General features: G+C 43.2%; 1 protein-coding gene across 1 annotated transcript in view; it reads right to left on the bottom strand.

Annotated features, from left to right (window-relative positions):
- Window positions 1-9,930, bottom strand: part of LOC141271773 (uncharacterized) — a 39,912-nt gene extending 29,982 nt beyond the window's left edge. The window contains exon 1 of the mRNA XM_073681896.1: window positions 9,868-9,930. Coding sequence (XP_073537997.1) covers window positions 9,868-9,893 — 26 coding nt within the window. The 5' untranslated portion in view covers window positions 9,894-9,930. The remainder of the gene's footprint in view (window positions 1-9,867) is intronic.
- Between the last annotated feature and the right edge of the window lie 7,140 nt (window positions 9,931-17,070).

Consider the following 17,070-nt stretch of genomic DNA (forward strand, 5'->3'; position numbering starts at 1 on the left):
TTTTCTCCTCTAATAATTTAAAAAGTAATACTTGGCTAAATTACTCTGGTTTCTATAAGTGCGGCCAAAATAGATGCCGGACATGCAAATATACATCAGCTACCAAATAATTTTTTAATTATAACCACACAGAAACTTTTAGAATCAAAGGACACATAAATTGCAATAGCACGAATGTGGTTTATATAATTCTATGCAAAATTTGTGATCTTATATATGTTGGTTGCACAACAAGAAATCTTAAAGTAAGCATTTCAGAACATTTAACTGATATATCTTCTCTTTCTAGTACCAACCGTAATATTTCACATGCCTCTAGGCATTTTATTCAATTTCACCAGAGATCGTGCAGTTCTCTACAGGTCATTGGTATAGAGAGGGTTAAACCTGCACATCGAGGAGGAGATTCCAGACACTGTTTACTCACCAGAGAAGCATTCTGGATTTACAACCTTGGATCCCGCTTCCCAGACGGACTCAATGCACGTCGTGAAATCATGTTTCATTATTGATTCTACTTCATGTTTCTGTTAATTTATTTTATCTATTTCATGTAACACTCTATGTTAAAATGAATTTTAATTCCTGTCTTGTCCCTTTTTTTTTATAATGGTTTTATTATCTTTTTCCATTTTATGTGATTGGCTCACACTAATTATGCACCTTATTCACACTCTCATGTGACCAAGTATATCGATCTGATCGGTTGTTATTGGATATAATACTATAGTGTGTCATATGCATGTCAGCTTTGACAAAGAACACTGCTCTGTGTTCGAAACGCGTTGCGTTTTTTCCATGTGAGATTCCCCAATAAAATTTGGAAATTTTTAAACTGCGTGGATTTGCTTCAATAAATATTTGCACTTTTGGAAGCTGGTTTCTTCAACTTTTTTTTAGATACATATATCAGTCAGTGCAATATTGGAAGCATGAGTGTGTGGAATAAAAACTGGGGCTCACAGAACAGTGGACATCACCTGTGGTGTACACCATGATAAGAGGTGTCTAGCAAAGAAAAACTTGGCTTTCTTGTATGGAGCCAGAAGTAGTGTAACCGGCTTACAGTAGAAATTCCCATATACAGATCCTAAATAAAACCACCAAGGCCATCTCTTAATTCAATCCCGTGGGGGCGAGAGAGTCCAAAACGGAAAATCCCTTGGCGTTCTATTTGGATGATTAGTTTATTCACAAGGTAGTGAATATAACCAATTTCTTTCCAAATTACTTCAATTTATCCTTACACAGAACTATTTGCTATTTAACCCCTTAATAACATTTGACGTACTAATACGCGTCTGTGCCCTGGGACTTAAGAGCCAGACCCGTATTAGTACGTCATGGCGATCGCGCGCGCACACAGGCTGTGCGGGCGCGATCGCCGCCGGGTGTCAGCTGATTTTCACAGCTGACACCCGGTACTATGTGCAGGGAGCGGTCCTGCACCGCTCCCAGCACATTAACCCCCGCTATGCTGCGATCGAAGTCGATCGAAATCGATCGCGGCATTGCGGGGGCAAGGGGAGGTGATCGGCGATACTCACCTCCTCTTCCGGCTTCCAGCGCAGACTGCAGCGGCTTCCCGGGTGTTGCCATGACGACCCGATGTCGTCATGACAACATCCGGGTCACCAGAGAGCAGGAAAATTGCTTGGACATGCGCAGTGCATCTCCAAGCAATCTTAACACTGTGCACTTCTGACAGCCTGCATGGCATAGGGATGGTGCTCCATTCCTATGCCATGCAGGCGATCAGAAAAAAAAAAGGAAAGTCCCAGAGTGGGACAAAGTAATAAGGTGTACAAACTGTCTGAAAGTGGGAAAAAAAAAAAAAATGTGCAAAAATATTATAAAAAAATAAAAAAAATAATACACCAAAAATAAAAATATAATGTACCCATCAATAAATATTATAAAAAAAATAAAAAAAAACAATAAAAGTACACATATTTGGTATCGCCGCGTCCGTAACAGCCTGACCTATAAAACTGTCCCACTAGTTAACCCCTTCAGTGAACACGGTAAAAAAAAAAAAAAAAAAAACGCAGCAAAAAACAATGCTTTATCACCATACCGCCAAACAAAAAGTGGAATAACACGCGATCAAAAAGACGCATATAAATAAAAATGATACCGCTGAAAACGTCATCTCGTCCCACAAAAAACAAGCCATCATACAGCTCCATCAGCCGAAAAATAAAAAAGTTTCAGCTCTCAGAATAAAGCGATGCTAAAAAATATTTTTTTCTATAAAATAGCTTTTATTGTGTATAAGCGCCAAAACATAGAAAAATTATACAAATGTGGTACCGCTGTAAACGTACTGACCCGAAGAATAAAGCTACCTCATCAATTTTACCACACGCGGAACAGAATAATAAAAAAAAAAAAAAACAATTCCTGAATTGTTGGTTTTTGTTTATTCTGCCTCCCAAAAATCGGAATAGAAAGCGATCAAAAAATGTCACGTGCCTGAAAATGGCACCAATAACAACGTCAAGTCATCCCGCAAAAAACGAGCCGTCACATGACTGTCTGCCAAAATCTGGAAAAATTATAGCTCTCAAAATATGGCGATGCAAAAACTAGATTTTACAAAAAATGCGTCTTTTAGTGTGTGACAGCTGTCAGTCATAAAAACCACATATGATTCTGGCATTGCTGTAATCACACCGACCCGAAGAATAAAGTCGTCTAATCACTTATACCGCACAAGGAACGGCGTCAAAAATAAACTCTTGGGTTAGGATTGGGCTAGGGTTAGGGCTGGGTTTGGGGCTAGGGTTGTGCTGGGGCTAGGGTTGTGCTGGGGCTAGGGTTGTGCTGGGGCTAGGGTTGTGCTGGGGCTAGGGTTGTGCTAGGGCTAGGGCTGGGGTTGGGATTTTTTTCAAAAGTAAGAAAAAAAGATGACGATATGGTGACTAGTGTTGAGAGCAAGTGCTCGCTACTTGAGTTTGCATCGGGTGCTCTGGTATGCATTGAGTATCGTGGGTATTTGAGTGACATGCTCGAGTCTCTGCCCCATATGCTTCGCGGCCAAAAAACTTTACGGGGATTGCCTGCCATGCACGAGCGATCCCCGCATGTTTTTTTTTGGGTGCCTAATAACCGTGAAACATGCGGAGCAGGGACTCGAGCATGTCACTCAAGCACACGCTGTACATGGTGCATACCTGAGTACCCGATGCAAACTCAAGTAGCGAGCACTTGCGCTCAAGAATAATGACAACTTATTCAATATGATGACCTAATGTAAACAAATTCTGTGCCGTACCTCTGGGTTCAAAATGTTCACTATACACCTTAATAAAATCCTTGAGGGGTATAGTTTCCAAAATGGGGACACTTGTGGGGGAGCTCCACTGTTTAGGCACATCACGGGCTCTCCAAACGCGACATGGTGTCCGCTAACAAATTGAATGGAAAATCGGCTCAAATTGTTAGCGGACGCCATGTTGCGTTTGGAGAGCCCCTGTGTGCCCAAACATTGGAGCTCCCCCACAAGTGACCCCATTTTGGAAACTAGACCCCCCAAGGCACCTATCTAGATTCATAGTAAGCACTTGGAACCCCCAGGTGCTTCACAAATTGATTCGTAAAAATTAAAAAGTGAAAAAAAAAAACACTTTTTCATTTTTATGAATCAATTTGTGAAGCACCTGGGGTTCCAAGTGCTCACTATGCATCTAGAAAGGTGCCTTGGGGGGTCTAGTTTCCAAAATGGGGTCACTTGTGGGGGAGCTCCAAAGTTTGGGCACAGAGGGGCTCTCCAAACGCAATGTGGTGTCCGCTAACAATTTGAGCCGATTTTCCATTCAATTTGTTAGCGGATACCATGTTGCATTTAGAGAGTCCCTGTGTGCCCAAACATTGGAGCTCCCCCACAAGTGACCCCATTTTGGAAACTAGACCCCCCAAGGCACCTATCTAGATGCATAGTGAGCACTTGGAACCCCTAGGTGCTTCACAAATTGATTTGTAAAAATGAAAAAGTGTTTTTTTTTTCACTTTTTCATTTTTACGAATCAATTTGTGAAGCACCTGGGGGTTCCAAGTGCTCACTATGCATCTAGAAAGGTGCCTTGGGGGGTCTAGTTTCCAAAATGGGGTCACTTGTGGGGGAGCTCCAAAGTTTGGGCACACAGGGGCTCTCCAAACAGAACATGGTGTCCGCTAATTATTCAAGCAAATTTTACAATCAAAAAGTCAAATGGCGCTCCTTCCCTTCCGAGCCCTGCCGTGCGCCCAAACAGTGTTTCTTCCCCAAATATTGGGTATCTGCGTGCCCAGGGGAAATTGCACAACAAATTTTGGGGTCCATTTTTTCTTGTTACCCCTGTGAAAATAAAAAAAATTGGGTCTAAAGTAACATTTTTGTGAAAAAAGTTAAATGTTCATTTTTTTCTTCCACATTCAAAAAATTCCTGTGAAGCACCTGAAGGGTTAATAAAGTTCTTGAATGTGGTTTTGAGCACCTTGAGGGGTGCAGTTTTTAGAATGGTGTCACTTTTGGGTATTTTCTGTCATAAAGACCTCTCAAAGTGACTTCAAATGTGATGTGGTCCCTAAAAAAATGGTTTTATAAATTTTGTTGGAAAAATGAGAAATCGCTGGTCAACTTTTAACCCTTATAGCTCCCTAACAAAAAAAAATTTTGGTTCCAAAATTGTGCAGATGTAAAGTAGTCATGTGGGAAATGTTATTTATTAACTCTTTTGTGTGACATATCGCTCTGATTTCAGGGCTTAAAAATTCAAATTTTGAAAATCGCAAAATTTTCAAAATTTTCGCCAAATTTCCGTTTTTTTCACAAATAAACGCAAGTGATATCGAAGAAATTTTTCCACAATCATGAAGTACAATATGTCACGAAAAAACAATCTCAGAATCAGGGGGATCCGTTGAAGCGTTCCAGAGTAATTACCTCATAAAGTGACAGTGGTCAGAATTGTAAAAATTGGCCCGGTCATTAACGTGCAAACCACCCGTGGGGCTTAAGGGGTTAATGGGAAGATGTTCCACGATGGGGAGTCTCTGTGCCCCGTCTTACCCAAATCTCCTTCTGGGCTGGTGGGAGGAAATGGTAATCTTCCAAGAGGAGACTTGATGCAGCTCCAAGATAATATTGTAGGCCAGATATAAAGACGATATGTTAATTTTATGGTCCAGGTCCGCTAAAGAGTTCATTTCATTTGTTGAGTACCTGAATATCAACAGCATTGGCCTCAAATGTATGTCATAAATGAGCAGCACAGAGTTGCCCTTCCTAGATCTCACCATTAGAAGGGATTGGCAGGAAAATCTGATAACTCGCACATGCCATAAACCAACTGGCACAACCAATTTACTCAAATGGGAAAGTTATAACTCTGTTACTCTCAAAAAAGGTTTACCTAAGGGACAGTATCTCGGTATTAGAAGAAATTCACAAATTGATGACTTTAGGATGCAGACAATGAACTTAAGGAGTAGATTCATTTAGCAAGGGTAGCCCAAAACAACTTTGGATTCAGCTTTTTATAATGCTCATGATCAGGATAGACAATCAATCCTACACCCCAGGGAAAGAGAGGACAATAAAAGAATAGTAAAAATTATAGACACGTTTGACAATCAATCAAGTCAGGTCTGTCAGAAAATTAAAAAACATAGAGGCATACTTTGAGCAGATCTTGACGTAAGGGATATCATTCCAACTAACCCAAGTATCACTTACAGAAAAGGTCCATCTATCATGGACCAACTAAGTCAGTTTTTATAAAAAAAACAACACAGGAAGATACTTGTCTAGACCGTAGAACCTGTGGCACTTTTATATGTTGTGACTTTGGTTTCTGTAACTGGATTAGACATGAAGGAGCTTCACTGGGGCGTCTTCAAACAAACAATTTTTTTATTAGTAGTTTGTTAGTATTTTGCAAAAAGCAAAACAACAGGTGTTGTATATATGGCCACATTTACCTGCCCTTTATATTATGTGGGAAAAATAGAAAAAGAATTTAGAAGACGCATCAGTGAACACCTCTGGGGCATCAGACATACAGTCACGGCCAAAAGTTTTGAGAATGACACCAAAATTATATTTTCACATGATCTGCTGGCCTCTGGTTTTTATTAGTGTTTGTCTGATGTTTATATCACATACAGAAATATAATTGCAATCATATTATGAGTACCAATAGGTTATATTGACAGAATGAGTTAATGCAGCAAGTCAATATTTGCAGTGTTGCTCCTTCTTCTTCAAGACCTCTGTAATTCTCCCTGGCATGCTCTCAATCAACTTTTGGACCAAATCCTGACTGATAGCAGTCCATTCTTGCATAATCAATGCTTGCATTTTGCCAGAATTTGTTGGTTTTTGTTTGTCCACCCGTCTCTTGATGATTGACCACAAGTTCTCAATGGGATTAAGATCTGGGGAGTTACCAGGCCATGGACCCAAAATCTCTATGTTTTGTTCCATGAGCCATTTAGTTATCACCTTTGCTTTATGGCAAGGTGCTCCATCATGCTGGAAAAGGCATTGTTGGGCGCCAAACTGCTCTTGGACGGTTGGGAGAAGTTGCTCTTGGAGGACATTCTGGTACCATTCTTTATTCATGGCTGTGTTTTTAGGCAAGACTGTGAGTGAGCCGATTCCCTTGGCTGAGAAGCAACCCCACACATGAATGGTTTCAGGATGCTTTACAGTTGGCATGAGACAAGACTGGTGGTAGCGCTCACCTCTTCTTCTCCGAATAAGCTGTTTTCCAGATGTCCCAAACAATCGAAAAGGGGATTCATTAGAGAAAATGACTTTGCCCCAGTCCTCAGCAGTCCACTCCCTGTACCTTTTGCAGAATATCAGTCGGTCCCTGATGTTTTTTCTTGAGAGAAGTGGCTTCTTTGCTGCCCTCCTTGAAACCAGCCCTTGCTCAAAGAGTCTCCGCCTCACAGTGCGTGCAGAAGCACTCACACCAGCCTGCTGCCATTCCTGAGCTAGCTCGGCACTGCTGGTAGTCTGATCCCACAGCTGAAACAGTTTTAAGATACGGTCCTGGCGCTTTCTGGTCTTTCTTGGGCGCCCTGGAGCCTTTTTGACATCAATGGAAGCTCTCTCCTTGAAGTTCTTGATGATGCGATAGATTGTTGACTGAGGTGCAATCTTTGTAGCTGCGATACTCTTCCCTGTTAGGCCATTTTTGTGCAGTGCAATGATGGCTGCACGTGTTTCTTTAGAGATAACCATGGTTAACTGAAGAGAAACAATGATACCAAGAACCAGCCTCCTTTTAAAGTGTCCAGTGATGTCATTCTTACTTAATCATGACTGATTGATCGCCAGCCCTGTCCTCATCAACACCCACACCTGTGTTAATGGATCAATCACTAAAACGATGTTAGCTGCTCCTTTTAAGGCAGGACTGCAATGATGTTGAAATGTGTTTTGGTGGTTAAAGTTCATTTTCTGGGCAAATATTGACTTTGCAAGTACAGTAATTGCTGTTAAGCTGATCACTCTTTGACATTCAGGAGTATATGCAAATTGCCATTACAAAAAATGAAGCAGTAAACTTTGGAAAAATTACTATTTGTCTCATTCTCAATACTTTTGGCCATGACTGTAGACGGGATTCTGGGTCGTGAAAATGAAAAATTTATTTTTTTTCACACTAAAACGTTGTTTAACGCCCAAGTTTTTAAATTTCATAAGGGGTACCACAATTTGTAAAGAAATTTCTCCCAAAACCTGAGGTCAGAACCTACTGTTTGTGCACATGGCAGGGCTCGGAGAGGAAGATTCACTATTTTGCTTATGGAGCAGTAATTTGGCAGTCCTATATTGTGGAGGCCAACTGCAAAGCCCCCGAGGTGTGTGACAAGCAGATGACCCCCAAAGGTGACCCCATTTCTGACACTTCACCGTCTGGAAATTCACCAAGGGTGTAATGGGCATTTTTATCCCACAGCTATTTCACTGATGTCTTTCCCATCTGGCTGTGTGAGGATGATATATCCCATCTGTTACAGTAATAAGAAGTGTCACGTCCTCCCTCTCTTATCCTGGTGACTGGGAGGATCCACTACAAGACCACCTAGTCTGTCTAAGGAGACTACACCCCAATGTACAATACAGACCAAAAGTTTGGACACACCTTCTCATTTAAAGATTTTTCTGTATTTTCATGACTAGGAAAATTGTACATTCACACTGAAGGCATCAAAACTATGAATTAACACATGTGGAATTATATACTTAACAAAAAAGTGTGAAACAACTGAAAATATGTCTTATATTCTAGGTTCTTCAAAGTAGTCACCTTTTGCTTTGATAACTGCTTTGCACACTCTTGGCATTCTCTTGATGAGATTCAAGAGGTAGTCACCAGAAATGGTCTTCCAACAATCTTGAAGGAGTTCCCAGAGATGCTTAGCACTTGTTGGCCCTTTTGCCTTCACTCTGTTGTCCAGCTCACCCCAAACCATCTCGATTGGGTTCAGGTCTGGTGACTGTGGAGGCCAGGTCATCTGGCGTAGCACCCCATCACTCTCCTTCTTGATCATATAGCCCTTACACAGCCTGGAGGTGTGTTTGGGGTCATTGTCCTGTTGAAAAATAAATGATAGTCCAACTAAACGCAAACCTCTGCAAGATGCTGTGGTAGCCATGCTGGTTCAGTATGCCTTCAGTTTTGAATAAATCTCCAACAGTGTCACCAGCAAAGCACCCCCACACCATCACACCTCCTTCTCCATGCTTCACGGTGGGAACCAGGCATGTAGAGTCCATCCGTTCACCATTTTTGCGTCGCACAAAGACACGGTGGTTGGAACCAAAGATCTCAAATTTGGACTCATCAGACCAAAGCACAGATTTCCACTGGTCTAACGTCCATTCCTTGTGTTCTTTAGCCCAAACAAGTCTCTTCTGCTTGTTGCCTGTCCTTAGCAATGGTTTCCTAGCATCTATTTTACCATGAAGGCCTGCTGTACAAAGTCTCTTCTTAACAGTTGTTGTAGAGATGTGTCTGCTGCTAGAACTCTGTGTGGCATTGACCTGGTCTCTAATCTGAGCTGGTGTTAACCTGCGATTTCTGAGGCTGGTGACTCGGATAAACTTATCCTCAGAAGCAGAGGTGACTCTTGGTCTTCCTTTCCTGGGGCAGTCCTCATGTGAGCCAGTTTCTTTGTAGCGCTTGATGGTTTTTGCAACTGCACTTGGGGACACTTTCAAAGTTTTCCTAATTTTTCGGACTGACTGACCTTCATTTCTTAAAGTAATGATGGCCACTCGTTTTTCTTTACTTAGCTGCTTTTTTCTTGCCATAATACAAATTCTAACAGTCTATTCAGTAGGACGATCAGCTGTGTATCCACCAGACTTCTGCACAACACAACTGATGGTCCCAACCCCATTTATAAGGCAAGAAATCCCACTTATTAAACCTGACAGGGCACACCTGTGAAGTGAAAACCATTTCCGGTGACTACCTCTTGAAGCTCATCAAGAGAATGCCAAGAGTGTGCAAAGCAGTCATCAAAGCAAAAGGTGGCTACTTTGAAGAACCTAGAATATAAGACATATTTTCAGTTGTTGCACACTTTTTTGTTAAGTATATAATTCCACATGTGTTAATTCATAGTTTTGATGCCTTCAGTGTGAATGTACAATTTTCCTAGTCATGAAAATACAGAAAAATCTTTAAATGAGAAGGTGTGTCCAAACTTTTGGTCTGTACTGTAGATCTCACACTCAGGAATAACGGCACACACTGCCCTCACTAAGGTTTGGGTCAGAGACTACCACTATTCTCCGTCCACCTCCATTATATCTGTAAGGGGTTAATGTCCCCGTGTCCAGTACTGGGTCTCTCCACATACCTCCACCTGCAGAGCCGCCACCACATATATGGCTGCTCTGTGCGCACAGGACCTGTGATGAGGTCACAGGAGGGGAGGAGTCAGGGGTCACATGATCAGGGGCCTCAGTGGATGCAGGACTCTGCTGTGCTGGTTGTCATGGTGCTGGATGAGCTGAAGTTTATGTGTGGGGTCAGGAGGGGTTTACAGTGTGGATGTAGCAGAGCCGCGTGTGTACGAGGTGTACGGAGCAGAGCCGTGTGTGTACAAGGTGTATGGAGCAGAGCCGTGTGTGTACGAGGCGTACGGAGCAGAGCCGCGTGTGTACGAGGTGTACGGAGCGGAGCCGCGTGTGTACGAGGTGTGCAGAGCCGCGTGTGTCCGAGGTGTACGGAGCGGAGCCGCGCGTGTGTACGAGGTGTACGGAGCGGAGCCGCGTGTGTACGAGGTGTACGGAGCAGAGCCGTGTATGTACGAGGCGTACGGAGTGGAGCCACGCGTGTACGAGGTGTGCGGAGCGGAGACGCGCGTGTACGAGGCGTACGGAGCGGAGCCGCGCGTGTACGAGGCGTACGGAGCGGAGCCGCGCGTGTACGAGGCGTACGGAGCAGAGCCGCGTGTGTACGAGGTGTACGGAGCAGAGCCGTGTGTGTACGAGGTGTACTTAGCGGAGCCGCGTGTGTACGAGGTGTACGGAGCGGAGCCGCGCGTGTACGAGGTGTACGGAGCAGAGCCATGTATGTACGAGGCGTACGGAGTGGAGCCACGCGTGTACGAGGTGTGCGGAGCGGAGACGCGCGTGTACGAGGCGTGCGGAGCGGAGCCGCGCGTGTACGAGGCGTACGGAGCAGAGCCGCGCGTGCACGAGGCGTACGGAGCGGAGCCGCGCGTGTACGAGGTGTACGGAGCGGAGCCGCGCGTGTACGAGGTGTACGGAGCAGAGCCGTGTGTTTACGAGGTGTACGGAGCTGAGCCGTGTGTGTATGAGGCGTACGGAGCGGAGCCTAGCGTGTATGAGGTGTACGGAGCGGAGCCGCGCGTGTACGAAGTTTACGGAGCAGAGCCGTGTGTTTACGAGGTGTACGGAGCGGAGCCGTGTGTGTATGAGGCGTACGGAGTGGAGCCGCACGTGTACGAGGTGTACGGAGCGGAGCCGCGCGTGTACGAGGTGTACGGAGCAGAGCCGTGTATGTACGAGGCGTACGGAGTGGAGCCGCGCGTGTACGAGGCGTACGGAGCAGAGCCGCGCGTGTACGAGGCGTACGGAGCGGAGCCGCGCGTGTACGAGGCGTACGGAGCGGAGCCGCGCGTGTACGAGGTGTACGGAGCAGAGCCGTGTATGTACGAGGCGTACGGAGTGGAGCCGCGCGTGTACGGAGCGGAGCCGCGCATGTACGAGGCGTACGGAGCGGAGCCGCGCGTGTACGAGGCGTACGGAGCGGAGCCGCGCGTGTACGAGGCGTACGGAGCGGAGCCGCGCGTGTACGAGGTGTACGGAGCGGAGCCGCACGTGTACTAGGTGTACGGAGCAGAGCCGTGTGTTTACGAGGTGTACGGAGCGGAGCCGTGTGTGTATGAGGCGTACGGAGCAGAGCCTAGCGTGTATGAGGTGTACAAAGTGAAGCCGCGGGTGTACGGAGCAGAGCCGAGCGCGTATGAGGTGTACGAAGTGGAGCCGAGCGTGTTTGGAGCGCACACCTAGTTTTCCCCTTACAGACCCCTTTCTCTGCCCTGAGTGCTATCCCGGGGATTTGGGTATCTTGGTAGAAGTTTCTCCAGGTCTCTTACTTAGGCCATGGCCCCACTATCAGTATTTGGTCAGTAATTTTTCTCAGGAGTGGGAGCCAAAACCAGGAGTGGGTGATAAATGCAGAATTGGTGACTTGTTTCTAGTATACCTTTTCTTCTTCCTCACCTGGTTTTGAAAAAATACTGACCAAATACTGATAGTGGGGCCGTTGCTGCTTACTATGCGCACAATTACCCCGCGCCGCCTTTTCTACACAGTTTTATGTGTGGAATGTAACGTGTACTATATGGCGGCACTATATTTTTGAACAACCTCTTATGTTTTTAGGACATTAGAAGGTTGCTTTATCATGATACCGCAGAACAAAAAGTAGAATAAAACGCGATCAAAATGACAAATGTAAATAAAAATGGTACCGCTGAAACCGTCATCTTGTGATGCAAAAAAAACAAGCTGCCATACAGCTCCATCAGCAGAAGAATAAAAGCTCTCAGAATACAGCAATGCCAAATTAATTATTTTTTCTATAATAGTTTTTATTGCGTAAAAACATAAAAAATGATATAAATTTGGTATCCCTGCAATCATACAACCCAAAGAATAAAGCTGCCTTATCAATTTTTCCGGAACGGGATAAAAATCCCCACCCAAAATAATTCCTGAATTGCTGTTTTTTGTTAATTCTGACTCTCAAAATTCAGAATAGAAAGTGATCAAAAAATGTCACGTTCCCAAAAATGGTGCCAATAAAAACGTCAACTCATCCCGCAAAAAACAAGCCCTCACATGATTCTGTCGGGCGAAATATGGAGAAATTATAGCTCTCAAAATATGGCAATGTAAAAACTAGTGTTTGCAATAAAAAGTGTCTTTTAGAGTGTGACAGCAGCCAAAAGCTGTTATAAATCTGGTATCGTTGTGATCACATCGACATGAAAAATAAAGTCATCTAATCACTTATACCGCATGAGGAACGACGTAAAAAATAAATAAAACTGATTCTTCACCTGCTGTTGATTTGTTCATTCTGCCTCCCAAAGATCGCAGTAAGGCTCGACTCACATTTATCCTGCGCAGTACGCTGAGCGCTTACCCCGGAGTTTCCATGTTAATCTCTGAAATATGTGATTCAGACGGAACCACCGGCAGAAGATTCCCTATAATGAGGCAGATGGAGGCACCGTGGACGCGTCTGACCTGTGATCCGGCGGTGTCCGTCTTTTTAGGCGTGCATAGATGTGCAGTCGGCCACAGTTTTGTACCCCTTTGAAAAGAACAACACTGAACAGATGCCAGATGGCATCCAGAGTAACCCTGCTGACTAGTTACAGTGAAAGAATCCCTTGGGGGTTTCATCTGAATCACGTCACTCAGAGATTTAGATGGAAACCCTGATATAAGTATTCTGCCTAGTGCGCATGTGATCCAAAATGTTCCTAACAAAAGCTTCCAATCAATCCACAAAAAAACAAATCCCAACTCAGGTCCGTCATCTGTGAATGGAAATATATGGGCTTCTAAGTACTGGTAGCATAAAGACTCTGGAAATGCGCTATGGCTCCTCGCCCCCCCCCCCAAAAAAAAAAAGAAATTCCGCAAACTCTGTGCTCCTGAATACAAATACCCCCCTCCCTTCTGAGCCCCAATGTGCCTAAACCGAAGATAGCGTCCACGTTTGGCATTTCTGTAGCAATGACAGCTCGCCTAATTTACAGGTGCGTGTCTCTCGAAACATGGTCTGGGCACAACGTACTAGTCACTACAATGGCGGCAATTTTCACTCAGCAAAATCCACTGCTGCTTGTTTCTGGAAAAAGACCCATGTAATCAAAATCATCACTACACCTGTAGATAAATTCCCAAAGGGGTATCATTTCCAAAATGGGGTAATTTGAGAGGAATTCTGCTATTCTACCACTTAGGGGCTCTGTGTATGGAGTCCACAAAACTATTTTAGAAAAATCTGCGCTTCAGGAAGCAAATAGCACTCCGTCCCTCCCAGGTCTTGCCGTGTGGCTAAACAGTGCTGTAAAGCCACATATGGGGTATTTCTACATTCAGCAGAAATTGTGGGTCAAATTTTGGTGCCATTTGCACCCATTTCCCAGTGTGAAAATGTAGAATCTGGGGCTAAAACAAAATTTTGGTGGTAAAAATTTAATTATTTTTTTCTTCACTGCTCAATGGTATAAAATTCTGTGACCCACCTTTGGCATCAATATGATCACTGCACCCCCAGATGAATTCATTGAGAGGTATAGTTTGAAAAATGGGGGATCTGCTGTTCTGGCACCTCAGAGGCTCTGCCAATGTGACATGGCACCCTCAAACCAGTCTAGCAAAATCTGAATTGTGCCTCAAAAGTAGTTTTTGACCACATATGAGGCATCGTTGTACACAGGAAAAATTGCACAACAAATTTTGGAGTCCATTTTGTCCTGGTACCTCTTTGAAAATAAAAAAATTGGGGCTAAAAGAACTTTTTTGTGAGAAAAATGGGATTTATTTATTTTCACGGCTCTACGTTATAAACATCTGTGAAGCACCATGGGGTTCAAAGTTCTCACCACACATCTAGATAAGTTCCCTGAGGGGTGTAGTTTCCAAAATGGTGTCACTTGTGGGGGGTTTCCACTGTTTAGGCACATCAGGGGCTCTCCAAACATGACATGGCGTTCGCTAATTTCAGCAAATTTTGCATTCAAAAAGTCAAATGGCGCTCCTTCCCTTCATAGCCGTGCGGTAGTTTTCCTTCACATATTGGGTATTGGCGTACTCAGGAGAAATTGCACCACAAATTTTATGGTGCAATTTCTCCTTTTACCCTTAAGAAAATGCTAAATTTTGGGCTAAAAAACATTTTTGTTGGAGAAATGTGATTTTTTTTTTATTTTCATGGCTTTACGTTATTAACTTCATTTGAAGCACCTGGGGGTTCAAAGTGCTCACCATACATCTAGATAAGTTTCCTGAGGGGTCTAGTTTCCAAAATGGTGTCACTTGTTGGAGGTTTCTACTGTTTAGGCACATCAAGGTCTCTCCAAACGTGATATGGTGTCCACTAAATATTCCAGCAAATTTTGCATTCAAAAAGTCAAATAGCGCTACTTCCCTTCCAAACCCTGCTGTATGCCCAAACAGTAGTTTTTCTTCACATAATGGGTATTGGCGTACTCAGGAGAAATTGCACAACAAATTTTATGGTGCATTTTCTCCTGTTACCCTTGTGAAAATTTAAAAATTTGGGTCTAAAGCAACATTTTTGTGAAAAAAAGTCAAATGTTTTTTTCCTTCCACATTCCACTAATTCCAGTGAAGCACCTGAAGGGTTAATAAACTTCTTGAATGTGGTTTTGAGCACCTTGTGGGGTGCAGTTTTTAGAATGGTGTCACTTTTGGGTATTTTCTGTGATATAGACCCCTCAAAGTCACTTCAAGTATGATGTGGTTTTCTAAATCTTGTTGGAAAAATCACTGTTCAAATTTTAATCCTTCTAACTTCCTAACAAAAAAAATGCTGATGTAAAGTAGACATATGTGAAATGTTATTTATTAACTATTTTATGTGACATAACTGATTTAAGGGCATAAAAATTGAAAGTTTGAAAATTACTAAATTTTCGCCAAATTTAAATTTTTTTCCACAAATACACGCAAGTCATATCAACATTTTTTACCACCAACATAAAGTACAATATGTCATGAAAAAAACAATCCAGATTCAGTGGAATCCATTGAAGCGTTCCAAAGTTATTAACTCATAAAGTGACAGTGGTAAGAATTGAAAAATTTGGACTGGTCATGAAGGTGAAAACAGTCTCGGGGATGAAGGGGTTAAACATCGCCTATTTACCTGTTCAAATGTAATCTCTTCCTCTTAGATCAACTCTCCCTGAACTGATTCCAGAGGAGAGTGTGCTGAGCATCGCGTCACCGGGTCTTCTATAAGACACGATGCAGCTGGACAATCACAGCAATGGCAGTAGCCAATACAGCTACGGCATTACCAAATATGGCAGGCAATCACCGCATGTTTATTGGCTAACAGGCTTAAAACATGCGGGGAGATAGAGCACCTGCGATAATTGATCGAATAACGAGCATACCTGATAACCCCAAAGCTCGATCGAGTATTAAGCATTGGCGAGTACGTCGCTCATCACTGCATGTAGATTATGTATGAGCAGTGTGTAGGGGGGTCCAGTGTTAGTAGCCAAATTTTGACAGAGTAAAGAAAAAGGTTATGGTCAGAGAGCACGTGGGGACAGTTAGTAAAAAAAAATTTTTAGAGCCAGGAGAAGACCAGGTCCATGATATTTCCATTGTGAGAGAATAAACTCCATTTTGTGTCTCAGTTATCCATCTTGTCCAATATCTTCTGTGTCATGGTGATCAAATAAGGCCACGTTCACACTTCAATATTAGGTCAGTATTTTACATCAGAATTTGTAAGCCAAAATCAGTGGAACAATCAAAGGAAAAGTATAACACAAACATGTGCACCATGTACAGTTGAAACCAGAAGTTTACATACACTATACAAAAGACACATATGCATGTTTTTCTCAATATCTGACATGAAATCAGAATAAACCTTTCCTGTTTTAGATCAATTGGTATTATCATAATTTTTAATATTTGCCAAATGAGAGAGAGAATGTTTTAAGGCATTTTTATTACTTACTGCAAAGTCAAAAGTTTACATACACTAAAATAACTATACCTTTAAACAATTCTGGACTGCCCATATGATGATGTCATGTGCATGGAAGATGTACCCAAGATGAGCCACACTTGTGCAAATCCACAATTCTCTTCCTGATATCTTGGCTGATTTCTTTAGACTTTCCCATGATGCTACACAAAGAAGCAGTGTGTTTCAAGTGTGTATTAAAATACATTTAAAGGTGTGTCTCTAATTAACTCAGATGTTGCCAAAAAACTTCCAAAAGCTTCCAAACACATGACATCATCATATGGGCCGTCCAGAATTGTTTAGAGGCATGGTAATTTTATTGTATGTAAACTTTTGACTTTGCAGTAATAAAAATGCCTTAAAACATTCTGGCATTTGGCAAATATTACAAATTATGGTAATCCCAATTGTCCTTAAACGGGAAAGTTTTATTCTGATTTCATGTCAGATATTAAGAAAAACATGCATATGTGTCTTTTTATATAGTGTATGTGTTATGCACACGCCTGGATTGACTGGCGTGTGCGTGATTAGTGATCCCACTGTGCCATGAAATAGAGAGTGCCTGGAGGGGCGTAACTAAGTATCAACCCGATCCGACCCAGGGGAACCGAGCAGAGGGACCAGGTGCCACTCCAGGTCAGACCCCGGACACGGCTGTTGACCCACACCGGGGAATACAGGAGCAGGCAGGTTAGAGCACAGGCTGGGTAGGGTCCAGTAAAGACTGGGAGACGGGTTCAGAGCCACAGATGCGGTAATCAAGCAGAGTAAAGCG

Source organism: Phyllobates terribilis, unplaced genomic scaffold, assembly GCF_046119375.1.
Source record: "Phyllobates terribilis strain yellow unplaced genomic scaffold, ASM4611937v1 Scaffold_5__5_contigs__length_657084704, whole genome shotgun sequence".
In the NCBI taxonomy this organism is placed as follows: Eukaryota; Metazoa; Chordata; class Amphibia; order Anura; family Dendrobatidae; genus Phyllobates; species Phyllobates terribilis.